This window comes from Chelon labrosus (assembly GCF_963514085.1).
Source record: "Chelon labrosus genome assembly, chromosome: 11".
Classification (NCBI taxonomy): Eukaryota; Metazoa; Chordata; class Actinopteri; order Mugiliformes; family Mugilidae; genus Chelon; species Chelon labrosus.
The window spans coordinates 2,225,910-2,244,640 of NC_140344.1; the positions used below are offsets into that span (position 1 = coordinate 2,225,910).

The 18,731-nt window shown below is 40.0% G+C and overlaps 1 protein-coding gene across 1 annotated transcript; it reads left to right on the top strand.

Annotated features, from left to right (window-relative positions):
* The first annotated feature begins 98 nt into the window (after window positions 1-98).
* ciao2a (cytosolic iron-sulfur assembly component 2A) lies at window positions 99-9,585 on the top strand. Its single transcript, XM_084554674.1, has 5 exons — window positions 99-744; window positions 1,184-1,348; window positions 4,036-4,085; window positions 6,369-6,414; window positions 8,937-9,585. Exons 1-5 carry the CDS (start codon window positions 621-623, stop codon window positions 9,035-9,037), a joined length of 486 nt encoding a protein of 161 aa, XP_084410800.1. The 5' UTR covers window positions 99-620; the 3' UTR covers window positions 9,038-9,585.
* The last annotated feature ends 9,146 nt before the right edge of the window (window positions 9,586-18,731 follow it).

An 18,731-nucleotide genomic window follows, 5' to 3' on the forward strand; every position in this document is an offset into this window, starting at 1 on the left:
AAGCCGACTTAATCGAGAGACGATGTTAGTTAACGATTTAAAATTTCAGACTGCAAGTAAACTAAAAAGCTAAAAGCTAAAAGCTAAAAGCTGTAGTTTATACACCGTTCCACGTACAATAAAAATAAAAAATAAAAACAACAACACACACTAAAATTACATTTGAATAAATGTCCCACAATGTAAATAATACAACAATAGAAGTACTGCATTTGTGTTCCATGTAACAAACTCTTCAGTGCAGCTTCCATGAATATTTGTTCAAGAATAAACGCATAATAAGTATTATAGTAACATATTATTCCAAATGGTTGAAACTCAATTAACCTCCCATCAAGTATAAGTACATTAGTACATAACCTGCCAATGATGACTAGCGTTGCGTCACCATCGTTAATCGATTGCTTCCCCCTGAAGCTATGCGGAAACCGGAAGTCAATGAAGTATTAGCCGTTGAACTCGACCTATGTACAATTTTGCAGTTAGTGTGTGTAGCTGTTCATTCTATTTACGCGAATAGAGATCTGCTAAAGCTGCGCGCCGACAAACACAAACACACACACACACATCTTGTCAAAGTCACCACAGTCGTTCCCTTTTATTATGGCGTTTTCTAAAAGATGGAAATAGTGTTCAACGTTGTGTCGTTAAGTGTCGCCAAGGTTTTACAATTTACAGGACTTGTCGATAACAGGAATGCCCTGAGAACCAAAAAGATGGAAGAGAAAGCGTTAGAAGTGTACGGTAAGTGTCTTTAAGGCCAGCTGAGATATGGAGGCTGGCATTTGGTTCGTCTGTTAAGAAACTGGGTAATGTATTTTAGTTTCAGAATCCCGAACCAGAACTTGAGTTGAGATTGTTTTTGTCAGAGTAAATGAAACATACGGTGGAAACTATTACAGATCTCAAGTATTGTGCATATCGTTTGGATTGATAAACAGATCCTATAGTCCTGGGACCAGCTCTGTTCAACACAGGAAGTTTGTGTGAACAGAGGTCATTTCCATAAAAACATCTCTTGTCGTCTTAATTTGTCATCATCTTATTTACTATGTCGGTGGCATAGTTTCAGTTTTTTGCTTTCGTTTTTTACCATCATACACTATACATTGCTTAGGTTCTAATTTTCAACTCAGTGTTGTAGTATTTAATGAAGCTCGTCTTGTTTCTTTCATTCTGTCAGATGTGATTCGATCGATCCGTGACCCAGAAAAGCCCAACACCCTGGAAGAGCTGGATGTAGTGACAGAGAAGTGTGTGGAAGTCCAGGAGCTCTCAGAGGACGAGTACCTCATCATTATCAAGTTCTCTCCGACCGTCCCTCACTGCTCTCTGGCTACTCTGATCGGTGAGTGCCTAGGATCTGAGTGACCTCAGCTTCCAAAAGAGACGGCAACTTTTGGAAGGTTGATACAGGTGTTGTGTTTTTAGTGTTGGCAAAGATGGCTTGTTTGATGACTTGTTTTTATTTTTGAATGGCTTCAGGAGCTTTTTGTGTTTTTTCAGGTGTTTTCAGTTTACTTAGAAAGCAGTAGACATAATTTAGAAGAGGGACAGAATTAAAAATACAAAAACTGATGCACTGCTTTGGTTCTAAAAAAAAATATTCTTAGGTGAAAAAGTTTTGAGTGAACAAAATTTGGGCTGGTTTGGGGTCATTTTGGTAGTTTATCTAATGACGTTTTAATGCTAGTTTAAAACAAAACTAATATGCATTTACTATTCTGTGCTTAAGCTGCATTGTTTTTCTGATAGACTCCACTAGTGTTAGCAATCTGGTTAGTTAAACTTATAATAAAAGTATCGAGTGAATATTTTAAGTAGTTTTGTGTGCGCTTTGGCAGTTTCTGAACAGCTTTTGGGCAAAAAAAAAATAATATCAGCTGTATCTGGCAACACTCATAATGAGCTCTGACATCACATGTCTGAAAGTGTTGGAGCAAATTCTCCAGAAGGTGCTATCTTGGTAAACTTGGTAAACGTAATACAGATTTAATACTGTCCTTGGGCACAGTTTTTAAAAGTGAGAAAAATTGACCTTTATTTTTTTTTTTTCCTATATCACAGTCATTAAAAAAAAAGCTTTTGCAAAAATAACTGATTTTGGATTCTCAATAGAGTATTAAAAGGACAAATAATACATGGACCTTCTCGTCTATTACAGCGAGTTTCGTCTCTTTCCTGCTTTGTAGCCAGTGCAGAGGGATTGTCATGCAATTTTCAGACGAGAACTCCCCAAAGACTCCCTAGAGCAGCTGCTAATGGCAGGCATGACAATACTGTTTTCCTGCAAGTTGTAAACAACATAGAATTCCATTAATGTTAATAAATCGTTGGAAAAACAGGTGTTTTTCCAGTTACAATCAAAAACGGAGGAAGTTAAATCATGCTCAACGCCACCTTTGCTGATTAATTACAGAATATAGTAAAAACATCTTTCCTTATTAGGGCTATAGATGCAGTTCCATTAGATGTCTTTCGTCTTTTAGGTGTCTTTTCACACAGGTGTGCTTCAACACATAAACAGACATAGACATGTCTCATAATGCCTCGCAAAGAGATCTTGTTTGCAGTTTTGAGTTATATGCTCAGGGATTCTGTTGCTCATTCCTTTTTGTGCTAAAAGATACACGGTTTTTGAGCCACTATACAGTGTATGCAGAAAGCCGTTAGGCTGATCTATTATTCAGTACCTATACACAATGTCAGCAGACATCACTCAGTTTGAGTATGCATGAAACGATTTGCCCTAAGGACGTTCTTCTTAATAGGATGGAAAATTAAGGCCAAGGTGTTTCATCTCTCTTGACTCCAGCAGCACGCAGGGGGTTCTGTTCATGCAGCAGATAAATTGTTAACCTGAGGGGGCTGCTCGTCCTCCGCCTCACTTTCCTTTATTAAGCGACCAGCTGTGTCATTGTGGAGCAGAGCTGCCGTCGGAGGCTTTTAACACAGCTGCAGGTGGTTGGACTCGCGTCTCTGGATCCATTTTAGGGCATTTTGCTGTCCATTTGGTCCAGAAATTGGGAGCACAAATACCTCATTAACACCAAAGCAAGTAAATGACAGGGTTTAATGTCAGTCAGTTAGAGGTGTCAGTGCTTCCTTGTTGTTATAAAAACATACAGAAAGCATAGTCATAGTTCACGGTAGACCAAAAAATGCATTTTTGCCGTAGTGGCATCAAATCATATACTGTATTCACTTTCAGATATGTCAAGATCTTGTCTGCTGCTGTTTTTAGGGCTGCAACTTTACTGTTTCAGTCAGTCAGTTATTTGTTATATTCTGCCAATAATTAGCATAGCTACTTGCAAATGCACTAGAAAGCATCACTGTAGCCATTAGCTCTAGGGAGTATGTGTGTAATGGTTCTCAGTCATCCAGGTCACGTATCTAAAACAAAACTACAACAAATGCACCTGGACTTGCTGAGAGCTGGTTGGCAGACAGGGTTTTCTGTTAATTGTGCCATCCTCAGACTCTTGGATGAGTGCTAAAACATCTTTGAGAAGACGCAACAGGTCCAGTTGCTTTTTTTTTAGGTATGCTCAAGGGAGTCTTCATTGTTTGAAACCCATGGGACACAACATCGACTCCCATGCATTGACTACCAGTCAGGCAAAACTCACTCTACTTGATCAAGTAATTGCAGATAAGAATGTTGTGAACAGTGGTTGTACTGCTGTGATAAACCAAACATCCATTTTATAAAGTCTCTCTTTAAAGAATCCCCATAACCCTGATATTCCTACTCATTTCCTTTCAGTCAACATAATATAACTTTTACTTAAGAATCTGTTTTCTTTCATTTTCTTTAATTTCAAGCAATGTTGTTGCCATTTGGTCGGACATGAGACCAAGTCAGTCATACATGAATTGCAAATTGTTGTTAATTATTAACATTTGTATATTTTATAATCGCCATCTTGTTGGTCAAGAGCATCAGCACAACATTATTTCCAAGGAGACATCAGTTTTTGATGAAACAGCTCTGTTCACGACTCTCTAATGGTGATGTTTTTGTGTCTGCAGGCCTGTGCTTACAAGTGAAGCTACAGCGGTGTTTGCCATTTAAACATAAGGTGAGTACCAGAATGGTGTCTTGTTGTTAAAGAGCTCTCAGCAAAGGAGATGATATGTGGCTGTCTGCCCTCGGTTCTGGCAGCTACAGCACTGGACAATATTGTGAAGAAGTAGGTATTCATCTGTGATCTGTTTCCAAAGCAGCTGTTACCACAAGTGCACCATCACTGACTTTGGCAGGTTGAAATTCATCAGCTGCCACGGGAAGTCCATCCTCTGCTAGGCCTTCTTGCTGAGGCTACTGATGTTCGGCACTCATGGCAACAGCTGCTTTGATAACAGCCTTCATAACTTTCTCAGTCAGCTGCATGGTGTCACCTTGAAAGCTTTTCCAACAGTTATGAAGGGGGTTCCTCATACTGTATGTCCGTGACGTCTCTCAATCATCCAGGCCATGGTATAGCTACAAAGCTAAACCAAAAAAAGGCAACTAAACTTGTTTGAGTTTTCTTGAAGACACTTTATCTCTCATCTAAGTGGCTTCTTCAGTTCTAAATGATTGCCGGGGAGTCTTCTACTTTGGAATTTCTGTTGGTGGGGTCCACTCACATATCCAGGGTCTGCTCACAACCCAGTAGTCACCAGAATTGCCAAATACTGTGCAGAATAACCTGGAATGGTTCCTCTTTTTACATGATTCATGGTACTGAAAAACCCCATGAATGGCCAGAAACTCTAGCCTCAAAGAGTGGATGGGGGTGGAACTTTTTAGAGACAAATATTCAGACTGCTTTGTAAGACGCTAATAAGTGATCTCATTCTCTCAGTCTCAGTAAACCTCCTCTGTTAAAAAAAAAAAAAAAGGATGGCTTAGATGGCTTCCCACATCTATTGAGCGCTTGCTGCATTTCTTAGGTTGGTAGTCAGATGATTGCAGAGACCAGGTTATCTGAGGGAGCCGTTCTTTACTCTCTGGAGCTCACTTCAGTCATGACACAGCTGTTTCATTAGCAATTGCACGAGTAGAACTTTGAGGTACAGATTGAGTCGATTTAATGTTTATTTATAATCCAGTCAGAGGTCCAGCATCAGGGACAGAGGCGTTGTTGGACAGTCATCAGACAGCCCGCAGTGTTTGGAGGCAGGTGGAGAGCAGTGGGATTTAACCGTACACCACTAAATCTCCTTTACAGATGAGATGAGTAGCCTTTTGTTTCAAAGAGTGTTTTTATCACAGAGCTGCTCAACATCAGCTCAATGCAGAGAACATAACAAGCACACTGCAGCTTCACATTTCTGTGGTGGAAAAAGTTAGCCTGGATACCAGACTCTCTGACTTCGCAGAGAGTCTGGCCTAGCTCCATTGGCAAACGTTTATTTCCTGGTGGGAGGGCACAGTTTGAGGTTTAAAATCATCCTTTAACCAATCACTAACGTTTGGTAATGACGTATGTTATGCTCCGGAGCCTTCAGGCTCTGCTGCCTCGTACTTCCGCTTTCAAGAACGCAACAAGTAAACAAATCGCTACTCTACCATCAATTGCAATTAAGGACGCGAAATTGGAATAAAAGTGCTGTAATGCCAGGAAGCATATCCACAACGGAGCGAATGGCTTCGAGTATATCCGTCTCCGTTCGTGTAAACATTTCAAACTCGGCGCGCAACTGAAACGTAATCGCTCTCAGATCCGCCCTCTGTTCGCTGATTGGTTCGCCAACCAGTTGGCCGGAGTAAACGTTAGCGGATCAAGCTATTCCAGACGGAGTACTGTAGGGAATGCAAATGAGCGGAAGTACGTAGGCAGGCGGAGCCAGGCTAGGAAAAAGTACCAGTATAAAGAAAGAACTTTACTTAAAGCGAGACTGGACTGTAGAAAAGTCAGAATTTTTATTAATAATGTATCAAATGACCATCTCTACTAAAAATTGTAGCCCCTTCCATGTTTTTGCTGCACATGCACATTCTTGGTGTTGCTGTAAAGTTGTTTTTATTAAACAGTATCAGTATACTACCTGCCCAGCAGCAAAAAGCACAAAATTAAAGACTAGCATGTCAGTAATTCTTCGGAGCACCGATTGTATTGTTAAAGCACACCTTGTACTGTGTATTTATTCTTCTCTTTTACACCAAGCAAGCATAAATCATATTTCCTTTGTTCTTAATTTCATTTCTTAAGTAACAGCTTAATAAATAGACAGAAACATGGAGTTTTTTACCACTGCTTGTTTTCCATTCTCGTCTCGGTTGGAAATTTACATTTCAGAGGGAACCCATTCTATTGAAGAAGATAGTAAGAAACATGCAGCTTTTTAACATCACTTGTTTTCCCTTCTCTTCTCAGTTGGAAATTTACATTTCAGAAGGAACCCATTCTACTGAGGAAGATAGTAAGTCTGTTTTATGTACCGTACATTTATTTTTATTTTTATTTTGGATTAAACGGTCTCCTACTGAGACAGTTACAAGTCAGGTGGGGTGTACTGCACACTGCTTTATGTCATCTAGAAATGTGGTCAACAAAGGCCGCATGTTTGCCTAAATAATTTTTTTCTTTAGCTCACGGTAAGTGTAGATAGAAGCCACATTATCTAAGCTGTGACTGTACAGTTGTATTTAATTCTTTTTATACAAAACTAAGTTGCTCCTCAGTACATTTCTACTTTGTGGTTCAGAACATGTCTGTTTGTCCTGTAATGAGCTGTAGGTATCTCCTAATCAAAATCCTAATTTTGATGACATTTTGACCTTTTGTACATGTAAGATGTCATATGTGTCAGGGTCTCTAGAAAAGAAAGCCGAAGCTCTACAAATTGTGACATTGGCCTTAAAAGTTTTCCATTTTGGAAACTTGTTTTGGTCAACTTTGCATAAAACGCTGACGTTTGATTGAGTGCGTAAAAGTGAACCAAGTGAGGTCTGAGTCAGAGCTTTAACAAGGTCCTAGAACTTTCCTCTGGTGCCATACTTGGGACAGTTATTCAGTCAGTTAACTTAGTCAGTTATTCTTCAAAATCTATTAACACTAGCTCAAAGCCATAGTTTGATCATATATTTTTACAAGCATATTTATTAATTGTAAATCTGCTCACACAAACAATGGGATAGCACTCGCATAAAGGTATGGGAAGATTGTTAAACACTGTAACACTGAGTATAAATACAGTGCATATAATGGCCGCCAACCCATGTGTGCAGTTTTTTTGTGATGTGAAAATATATATATACAATATACACTGTATATACATCTAAAAATGTTATTAGATAAATATAAAAAATAGATCAATAATCATATCAGAACTTCCCAGTCTTTATTTTAAAAATGCAATCTTTTCAATGGCAGTGAAAACCAATTAAAAGTAAATAAAGAATAATCTAACCGTTCTAAGTGTGCACCATATTATAAGTGGGTATATGGCTGTGCTCAGAACCAAATTCTCGTCATCCTCTGAATGATGAAATAGCGGAAGATGGCAGCAACAACATTAAAGGAGGTGCCGCTCTTTCTGAAGTAGTGGCTGCTCCCTGTGTCTGGACTACAGGGCAAGGTGACGAAAAAACACATCAAAGGCTAAAGCTAAACGTATATCAAGCTGAACACAGCCATGCAGAAAATGTCTTATGGTCTGATGACGCCAAGATTGAACTTTTTGATCCAAATTGTAAAAGGTGATGCAAAAACAACACAGTGCAGCAGCAAATGAAGCACGGTGGCAGCATCATGTTCCGGCTCTGCTTTTCTTTAGATTGAACTTAGGGCTTTAGTGAAGATCAATCATGAGTCCAAGAACCAGCAAGTTTAGGAACTTTTGCTGTCTGCTAGAAATCTTAAAAGAAGAGAAAGCTCACCTTTCAGCCTGACAGTTATACAAAGCACGTATCCAAATCAACAAAGGGATGGCTTCAGCAAAAGAAAGGAATGTTTTGGAATGGCCGAGCCAGAGCTCAGACATGAATCCTATAGAAAATCTGTAGGGGGACTGGTAGAGCCTAAAGAGCTGCCCTCAAAATTTGACAGTTTTAGAACATCTTTACAAACAAGACTTGGAAAATATTCCCAAGACAAGTGCTGTCATAAAATCAAAGTGTGTTTCAACCAAGTATAGTTCAGTGGTGTGCATACTCATGGTGAATGGCTTGTATTTATACAGCGCTTTTCTTCCTGAAGGTCCCAGTTACCCACTCGTTCACGCAAGCACACACACATTCACACACCAGTGCCAAGGCCGGGGTTCAGTGTCCCTATTCAGTTAGTTGAAACTCAAACAAAAACCTAAAGCATTCAACACAGTAAACAGCCGCACGGCTTCCAGACTTCATTATATCAGATGAAACAAAATCAGGCCCATTTTTCGTTTATCAAAGGTGTCTACCAACTTATCCTGTCAAAGCAGGAGAGTGTTACAGTTCTTCAGTTTGGTTTTAGCTGTGTTGAATCCTGTGTAATCATGCCTTGGCTGGGACAGCATGCTCACAGCTGGAATGCAGCCATCATCAGTACATGTGTACTGTCCCTGCTATGTCAAAAACTGAGCCATGAAAAAGGTCTGTTTGTGTGGCCCTCACAGGGGGTCTGCCTATACCTTTGATGGCATCATGTTAAATAAAAGGCTCTGCCTGGTGAAAAGGTGCTTTACAGCAAATGGAGCACATTCCTTTGTTGTTAGTGGTTCATGTTTTAAATCTATTTAACATGTTACTTAGGAGTTAATCAGTTAATGATTAATACCCCAAATAACAGACACTGGCATTTATTAACCTGTCTACATATTTCAACAGAAGATGACAGAACAAAGAGAATTAAATAATCTTACAACAGGTTACTAGTGTTGAGTTTTCAGTGTATAACATCGTTTTTGTTGTCTCTGTAAGTGATTGAATGAATGAATAAATTTGCTGTTTTTGTCTCCAGTTAACAAACAAATCAATGATAAGGAGCGAGTGGCAGCCGCCATGGAAAACCCCAACCTGAGAGAGATTGTCGAGCAGTGTGTTACCGAACCAGATGACTGACGGGAGTACGGCCCACCTGCCTGAAGCAAACGCTTTGAAGCCGTCAATTATACATGTGTGTGTCCACAGTGCCTGAATGTGTTAGTCACAGGATTCCTGAGCATCCTTCTGAAGGCTTGCGTAGGCTCAGGAGAGTTTGGGGTATTTGGAAGCGGGAACAAAACAGCACGTGTGTTGTCTTATTTATCATTCCCTGCTGGATGACCTCTCACTGAACAGCAGCAGGTGTTTGTTGCTGACTTCTGCTCAAGGCAACGTCAGGAAATAGGCCAGATAAAACTGTTTTTTTTTTTGTTTTTTTTCTGTCATTTAAGCAGACCCCGAGCCAGATCTTTCGCTTGATCTCCTTTTCTTTACTAACACACAAAATGCGTGAACAAGTTTTCATCAATTCCTGAGATTATATTTAAAAGTCTTGTAAATTCATGAGAGGAGTTACATTCAAGTTTGAGTGAAAAATATGATTCTTTTATAGGTGATTATTTTTATAAAATAATATGTAATGTACAAAAGAGTTGCATATTAAAAGCTACTGTGTGTGACAGTAACATGCCTCATTCGTGTCATTGAATCAGGAGATCAGTCTCTCACAATTAAGATGTTGAAGATCAGACTTTTTTTTTGAACAATTTTATGCACTATAAAGTGTCCACAGACCTTAAAGAGGAAATTAATTTTATATGTGTGTATCCTCAGTCTTGATCTTTTGGTAAGTACATGTTGACTTTGCCATTAATGTTCTCCCCACTTGCAGGCTGCAGTTGGATTTGGAAATGCAGCGTGATGACACCAACAGGCTCACATCATCTACAAAAGAAAGGGATGCAGTCGTGAGGACACCAAACCGGGCATGCTCTGTTTCACACACTAATATTGTGACATGCATGGGTTAGGCAAATGTACATACACCGATCAGGCATAACATTATGACCACTGACAGGTGAAGTGTCAGTCACGGATTGTTTTTTCATCACAGCACCTGTTAGTGGGCAGGATATAATGGGAAGTAAATTAACATTTTGTCCTCAAAGTTGATGTGTTAGAAGCAGGAATAATGGGCGAGAGTAAGGATTTGAGCGAGTTTGACAAGGGGTGTCACATGGGGTGCTCCCAGTCTGCAGTGGTCAGTATCTATCAAAGGTGGTCCAAGGAAGGAATGATGGTTAATCGGCAACAGGGTCAAGGCTCATTGATACACATTTGGAGCGAAGGCTGGCCTGTGTGGTCTGATCCAACAGACGAGCTAGATAGAAAGGTGTCTGAACACACAGTGCATCAGTTTGTTGAGTATGGGGCTGCATAGCCATAGACCAGTCAGGGTGGCCATGCTGACCACTGTCCAATGCTGGACGTGCCAACAGTGGGCACGTGAACATCAGAAATGAACCATGGAGTAATGGAAGAAGATGGCCTGGTCTGATGAAACCTTGGGTCCTGCCATCCATGTGGATGTTACTTTCACATGTACCACCTACTGTACCTAACCATGGTTACAGAATATGTATACCCTTTAATGGAAACAATAATCCCTGATGGCTGTGGCTCTTTCAGCAGGATAATGTGCCCTTCCACAAAGCAAAAAGCATTCAGGAATAGTTTGAGGAGCACAACGATGAGTTTGAGGTGTTGACTTGGCCTCCAGATTCCTCAGATCTCAATCCAATCCAGCATCTGTGGGGTGTGCTGGACAAACAAGTCCGATCCATGGAGGCCCCACCTCACAACTCAACGGACAGCAAAAGGAGGACCAACACCATATTAGGAAGGCGGTCATGATGTTATGGCTAATCAGTGAATATGAGGATACACTTTCAGGAATCAGCTGTCCATTAAGTGTAATGTTGTCTCACCACCTTTTGGGGGCACTGTTGGTCCTGACCAAACATCATGAGCAGAAGAAACGACAATTGGAGTTGAGTGTAATTGTGAGATACAGTATGTTGCTGCAGCTGATGTCAGCTCTGAGCAAATATAGAGCTTTCATCACAAGGTCTAGAGACCATTCATAAGCCTCGAGAATAGAAAGACATGATTACCAAAAAAAAAAATAAAACAACACGAGCGAGTGAGTAATGTCCATGGACATGCAATGCTTCCAGTGGCACTGTGACGCTAATGATGTGACAGAAGCTGCATTTTTTCTGTTTAGGGCTACGAAAATCCTAGGACCACAGAGCAAATTGCATGACTGGAGTCTTATTGACTCTGTCCCTCTAAAGGCCCCTAACTATATGGGTGTACTGCCCTGAGCGAATCATATATATATATATATAGAAACACTTTTTGCTGTGTGGACAGTCAAATGCCAAAACGTAACTGTGTCCAGTTTTGACCTGCTTGTCTAGAGCATATAATGTTGATTATTGAGAGATGTATGGATACTGTGTGGGATGTTGCATAATGATTATGAATGCAAAGGTGGACAGAAGTTTAGACGAGGAATTCAGGGCAAAGTTCACAAAGTGAAAAACTGAACAAAATGATCCAAGCTAAAAGTAAAGTTGAGTTGAAAATGAGAACAAAATGTAAAGTCGTACTTGTCACACTGCAATTTATGTGAGTCTATTATGTACAAAGAACATAAAATAACCTTTGACAAAGGAGGCAGGCAGACCTGGTTGGTGAAGCTGCCTAGAAATGTGCAAATTGATCAGGATGAAATACAAATCGTAGCTTGAAAGTACAGAACTGTTACGGTAATGCTTTGAAAACAGGATCGAATCGTGTGTAAGAAGAAAGTGAACAAGACACAAACAAAATTGAAACGCACACATCGCAACACTGAGCTGAGAGAAAATTCCAATTTAGCTAACACCCGACTCAGCGCAGCAGTCTTTATGCTCTCCCATCTCTCCTTAACACTCCATTTCATTACTAGAGTCCTGAAAGTACTGTTTTGACACCGAATGCAAATCACCTCTTCTCCTTCCTCTGCAATCAAAGGCTTTCCTGCAGGGCTCTCAGTCTGCACTGTCAGGCAAGCTGATAATTCAGCGGAGCAGAGTCAGAGATACAGACTCCGTACCACCCTGCACTGCTGGATGTGCCAGTGCTGTGAGGCTTCATTGTTGCATGGCATTTGAACTGTGGCTTTGATCACAGACCGGGGCTATACTGGAACTGTAAGGAAGGCCAGGGTGATTGCATAACCATTCCCCAGAGCTAATGGAAATACCCTGAGCTGTTCTTTTTTTCAGTGGTTGAAGAAGTATTAAAATAATTAAGGCACATATCATTTATTATTTTACAAATAGTCCAATAAATTAAATATGATTCAAGTCCTACTTAAGTTCAAAAATATTCATTCTGCAGAGGAGAGGCCCTGTGGATGATTTTATATCCACTACTAAATTGTTTGCTGCATCAGTGTTTAAGAACCACTATTTATAATCAAAGTAGTTTCAACAATTGTAGGCACAATTATCCAAGATAGAGATGGAGTCATTCCAAAGGAATAGGATATACAGGCCTGGCTATCTGACAACACGACAAATGCAATTTTATGCAAGTATGCAAATTATCCAAATGCGTCCAACAGATACACACTCTAACACAGGTACAAAGCCTTTCTAGAAAGGGAATGGTTGGCCTGGAATACATTTAGTAAATCATTTATTATATAACTAATCAAAATGTAAATTTAATGTTGCAAGAACACATTGGTAGCTAGTTGCCAGCAAAGCTAGGTTTATAAATTATAAATGATTCTATCCTCATGTTAGTGAGCAAGCAAATATCAAGTAAACGAGAAAGTTTTACTGAAAAACATTTTAGCAAAAGATTAATAACAGTCAGTTCTCCTGGGTAAAAGTATTCTTACTGTATTTAGTTGAATTTGCTCAAGGATGACTCTAGTTAAAGTGCATGTGTACTAATGAAGCACCTCACATTCTGTTTCCCTTCCTCTGCTGTGAATGAGGGCTATGGACTCCTCATCTCTTCTACTTGCCTGCCCTTTCTCAGCCGATCCGTACATTCTCCCCTGTACTTTAAATTCATTGCACATCTGTCACTTTCACCTCAACCCCGACTGATGCTTCCCCAACACCAGCATCTAGATTCTGTGTGTCCTGCCCCTACGTTCCTTCGTCACCTGGGAATACTGTCGCTCTTGGAGTCCCACCGTCAAAATACTTGCTCATGTTTACCGCAAAAAAATTGAAAGAACTCCTGCATTTGTGCATGCTGATTCACTGTTACAGCCCACTGGGGCAAGCATCTGTTGTTTTAGGATTCATTGCCACGGCTGCACTAACCGGGCTCAACAAGAACACTCTGCTTTGAATGATTGACTTCCCTTGCCTGTCCTCAAATAGCTATCACCAAAAAACCTCACGTTTGCTTTTTTAAAAAAAAAATGCTCTGTAATTTCTTGAAACAGCTGGCCACTGCTTTTTTTTTGACTTTATCTGTTTGTTAATGTTGATGCATCAAAGCTTCAGCATCATTTTACAGTTAGAGGCGTCCCAAGGATGAATGCTGGTTTTAATGGCTTCACAGCAGAGAGTTAGCTTCTTTAATCTAGTCTTTAATCCAACACAAAACTTTTTAGATGTCTGTGCTTGGATGTTACAAAACCTTTCACAGCTCCAGCAGAGTGTAATGGAAAATTTAGTTATTGATTCAAGAGCTTAGAGAGAGAAACTGCTTTTTATCTGGGGAAAAAACAACAACACCTTGTCCATGGGTAAAAAGAGAATATGCGTGCTTCTTTATCATCAGGCCCAGTGTTGTAATGCTCTCCTCTGAGCCACCCACGTAAGTTAGAAATCACTTGCTGTTGGTTAAGAAATCATCTGGAATTCTAACTATTAGACCCAAAGGAATAAGAAGGAACCCTAGTACTCATTGCTTGTCAGTTTCTGTATTGGTTTAAAATGCTGCTTTCTTGTAAAGCACTTCATGTTTACACACCTTCCCACATTTTTTTGAGTTTGTGTCACTTCTTATTGTGGAACAGAATGCACAATATTTGCCTCTGATCTGCAATGGAGTTGGTATTGGCAACATAGCATTCAATACAAATAAACAAGTAAGGTCATTTTGAAATTGTGCAATACAGTACAGTACCAGTGCAATATTTGCACCTACTTGGTTTTAAGTGGTTGTATCCAGCAATGACTGAGATACATTCATTGTTGGATTGGCTCTAGTCAAAAATACAGAATATCAGCTACATCACCCCATTTAAAGAATTACAAGTACAGTGTAAAGGTGTATGGATCTTTTCATTCAAAAAAAAGCTATTTCCCTCCTTTCTCTGTGTAGTTTATCTAGCAAATGTCCTCCACTCCTCTCTCTGCCATCCATCCTAGGTCTCTTGCTAACTCGGTTCCCTCTGCCAAGGCTCCACTGGGATCTGATCCATCAGCTTGAGAGTAAATGAGCCGTGTGCAGAACTGCTGAGCTGTCTTTATATATCACTGGTGCCCAGTACTGTAATAGCATAACAGTGGCTTCTGGTGACATTCTGGAAAGTCTTGACACTAGTTCATCACAGATAGTCTGTTCAGTGTCTGTAATGTCTGCACTGTCCTCAGTTTCCTGCACATATGTCATTTTAAGTTACTCTTTTCACATTGCAGCTCTCTTAAAATGAGGCTGAACTCTTTCCAGATCAAAAACATAAAGTGGTGGCCTGGACAAGAGACAATGCATTGCTGTCCTTAGAATGGGGCACTGGCATGGCTTAAAAAGAATGGTCAAAATCAAAGCAGCAGAGGCCTAGATAGCCTGACTTTTAATCACTAGCAGAACTGCAGGACACTGATGAGAAGGAGGTTCTTTAAACCAGCTCCTCTCTTTACTTTTGTAAAGTAATAAAGTGCTTTATATTTATCCACATACTTTTTGGGCTCAACACTGTCCTTTTTTTCAGCTCGTGTGTTTGTACAGACTAAAATTTATCTCTATCCTTGATCAGAAGTCACATAAATGTAACGTGGTTCCTATTAAAAAGAGTACTGTTCTGAACTGCTCTGAAATATTTTACTTAAAAAAAGCCTCAGCAAATTCTGAGAGCTGGGACAGACTGAGATAGATTGGAATCACCACCGCAAAATCAATGCACATACAACACAGGCTTATACAACATGAATCTTCATTGCTCTATCTTCATTTTATTGCCATATACATTTTATTTTGCTTCATGTATCCAATTCTTTACGGACGGGCATAAAAAGCATTTGACTACTTGTCCGTGCATGACTGAGTATGCACCCCTCCAGCTGATTTAAATGTAGTTGTCACAGCATGTGACCATGTTCAGTTCTTTAATCCTGTCCAGACCAGCTGTGCCAAGTGAAACATGTGGACAACAGCACACCTGCTGGAACACACACACACACACACCCATACACACACACACATTCAGGCAGCCTTGTAAATAGTAATACATCTCCTCAGCAATCAGCAGCGTGTGGTTTAGCAGCAAGCGATTGTGCACAAATCTCTACGAAGTTGAGGCAAGGAGACAGCGGCCCAATCACAGCGTGAGCAGCGCTTCAGTTCCAATCAAATCTCTCATGTGTTGTGGCTTCTTGATGTGTGCGTGGCAAGGCGGTTATGTCATTTTAGGCTGCAGGAAACAACAGAACACTGATTGCTGGTCAGATATCATGAATAAAATATGTGACAGCCTGCTGTTTCAAGAATATACACGATCACATCCCATCTAACATGCTTGAAGGGACACTGATGAAGTTGGCAGGCTCATCCCCCGCAGCTCTAGCTCTGCAGCACCTCAGGGCCTTTTGGAAGGAAAACAGTTGTGATATGAGTTTAAGACATTTTCTGCCTGACTCCTGTGGCAAAAAGTAATTAGTTTTGTTCCGCTGAGTTGCTTCCATGTATCAAATAGTCTGGGAAGAATCAGGGAATTCTTCTAAATAACTTTGAGTGAGCTTGTGAGCTGCACTCACTCCCTCACCTGTCAGGTCAGCCCTTTCTTTCTTTGTTTGAATATTTACATTTATTTAGTATCTTTTTATTTAGTTAATATCTGTTAACTAAATATGGAGCTGTTTAATTTAATACATTGACTTGGGTTAATATATTTTCTCCAGGGCTTGTTTCATTGGTGTTTTGATTTTAACCATTTTCTCTTTTGGAGGTGTTCCGGTCGAGGTGGTGTTCAAGAAGCACGCACTTGAACGCCACATAGTCACCAGGTGCTTCCAATCCAGACTAGACCATCTAGTATTTAGAGGGGGAGAGAATGGGATTGCTTTCTTTTGTATTTTCTTTTTGTTAAGCCTAATATTAAGATTAAAATATTTGTTTTGACGTAAATGTATTTTAAAAGGGTTTCATTTAAAAACTTGTTTACATTTGTAGTTTCTAGGTTTGGTTGTTTTCATTTCTACCTTTGTTCCTTTAAAGATGGTTTAGTCCAAATGCACTTAAGACCATGTGTTAAGTCATTCTGGGTCTCATTTTTGTTTGTGTGGCATCTGCTGCCAGGTTACGTTTTCTGTTGTTATTAAAGTGATCAGATCTCTGAGTTCTGCTGTTTGGTCATCATTTTTGGAAAACTTCATGCTTCTTCAGAAGGCTGCTCTCATTCTGGGTGGGGGTGAAAAAATCTATCCCTAATAGAGCTGTATTTACATAGCTCAAAAGCCATTAGCCTTGTGGAGCCTAACTTGACACTTGTCACTTCTCTTTCTTGAAAAATGTAGTATGAATCTTTCTGTGGGGTTACTTATAACTTATGTTAACTTATAACTTATATTTCACAAGGTTTGAGTTATCCTCTGCTGCTCTTTGGGCCTACAAGCCAGCAGCATTTACTTAGTTCATTTAGATTGTAGGTTAATCTAGCCAGCAGCATTTGGTTAGCTTATATTTCACAAGGTTTGAATTTATCCTCTGCTGCTCTGTGGGGGTTACAAGCCAGCAGCATTTACTTAGTTCATTTAGATTGTAGGTTAATCGTCATATCACATGACCGTAGGTTTGTTAGGGTTTCTCAGTTGGACAGGGCCTCTAAATGTGTTTTGCCTGGGGTCTTGGCACAAGGGATTGCAACATCTAATCCTGTGTATTAATGAAAGTACTGGTGGTAGTGATGTAGCTGCTACAAGACACCCTAACCCTTGAAAAACTAGAATGTGTTGCTAGAGAGAGGGATGTCAGGAATCCCATGCTGAGCCACTGTAGCCCTGACTATAACGGCCATCACCAGATCCCAGCCTAGGACCATCAAAGAACACATGCTGACAACTTGTCATATGCAGTACCACATTTTGTCTGATGGTGTCTCTGTACATTGGATATTTTAGACATGAACGCATCTCTTTACAAATTAAGCAAATACAATTGTTTCTGGAAGCACAGCCCTTGCTCTCAGCTTTTCTCTTTTAACCGGAGCATAAAATTAACAAGACAGTCTGGCTGCAGACCTCCACCATGGGGATGATTCCAACACAGGAGTGATGTAGCTATGCAGCTGGAAGGAGGTCACACATAGTCACACGTATGTGGCCAGACCCGGGCAGAGCAGCAGAATGATAGGGGCACTGCAAAAATTCCATTTTGACCTTGTATGTTTTGTTTGACCATGCTGCCGGTCAATAAAGAATACATTTTAAAACTGCTGCCTGTGCTGAATCTGACCTTGTGCCAGACGTTGGACATGTTTCATTTACACTGACTGGCAAGACGGTATATATATTTATATATTTAGTGGAGAGTTAATGTATCATTCGTGGTTCAATGAATTAGCCTGATATACCTTTCAAAGTGTCTCTCCACATGATGGCATCAGTTCATTCTGATGCACCTTTTGCCAGAGTGATAAAAAAAATAAAAATAAAAAAATGCAGATCAGCACCCAATTTGAAAGTAAAACCATGATAATGGGGTATATTATAATAAACAGTTGCAGGGGATAAAAAAAGTCCTTGAATGTTTTTATTTACCTCCCCAGCACTACGCAAAGAGTAAAGCAAAATGTATTAAGGCCATTTCCGGGCATTTCTTTGCAAGTCTCAGAGGACATTGCAAGGATGAGTCGATGCTATCTGTTATAAACAAGAGCCACTTACACACTAAATAAATGACTAATCTTTTTCCCCCAGTGAGCAACAGATGTCCTCGCTGTATGTCTCATATCAGCCACAGAGCAAACTAAATTCCTTAAATACCACACTGCATGCAGCTCAGGATACCCAATGACCCACAGCAAGGTTATTTTTTAGACAAATCCGCACATGTAATTAACAGAATTTAAATAGTCAATAGAAATACAGTTGCTATAAACGATGCCTCCCAGCGGGAGACGCTGACTAATATGTCACTCCTTTTTGAAAAATCATTTAGCAGTTTGCAAATGTTTTCTAACAAAGCCTTGCGCATTACAGACATTTATGGAGCTGGCTCTGTGACAAACACCCCCCTGCTGTGTCAAAGCTGCTCTCAGAGGAATAAAAACGCTTTAAAATACAATATCTCACTCTGTCAGGTGGGAAATATCCAACTGCATGGAGCTGGGAATTACAACAGTGAAGGGCCTGCAATGTAAATATGCTAACAGAGTTTTGTTGCTTTGTATCCACCTGACAAAAAAACAGACTTGCAGGACTGTGGTGCATTTTATAATAAAAGTGGCATTCAAGTTGTTTTTAATGAGGCCTGAGTTCTGTGTGCAATGCCTGGTTATTAAACTTTATCTAGCAATGTCACAGTGTTATCA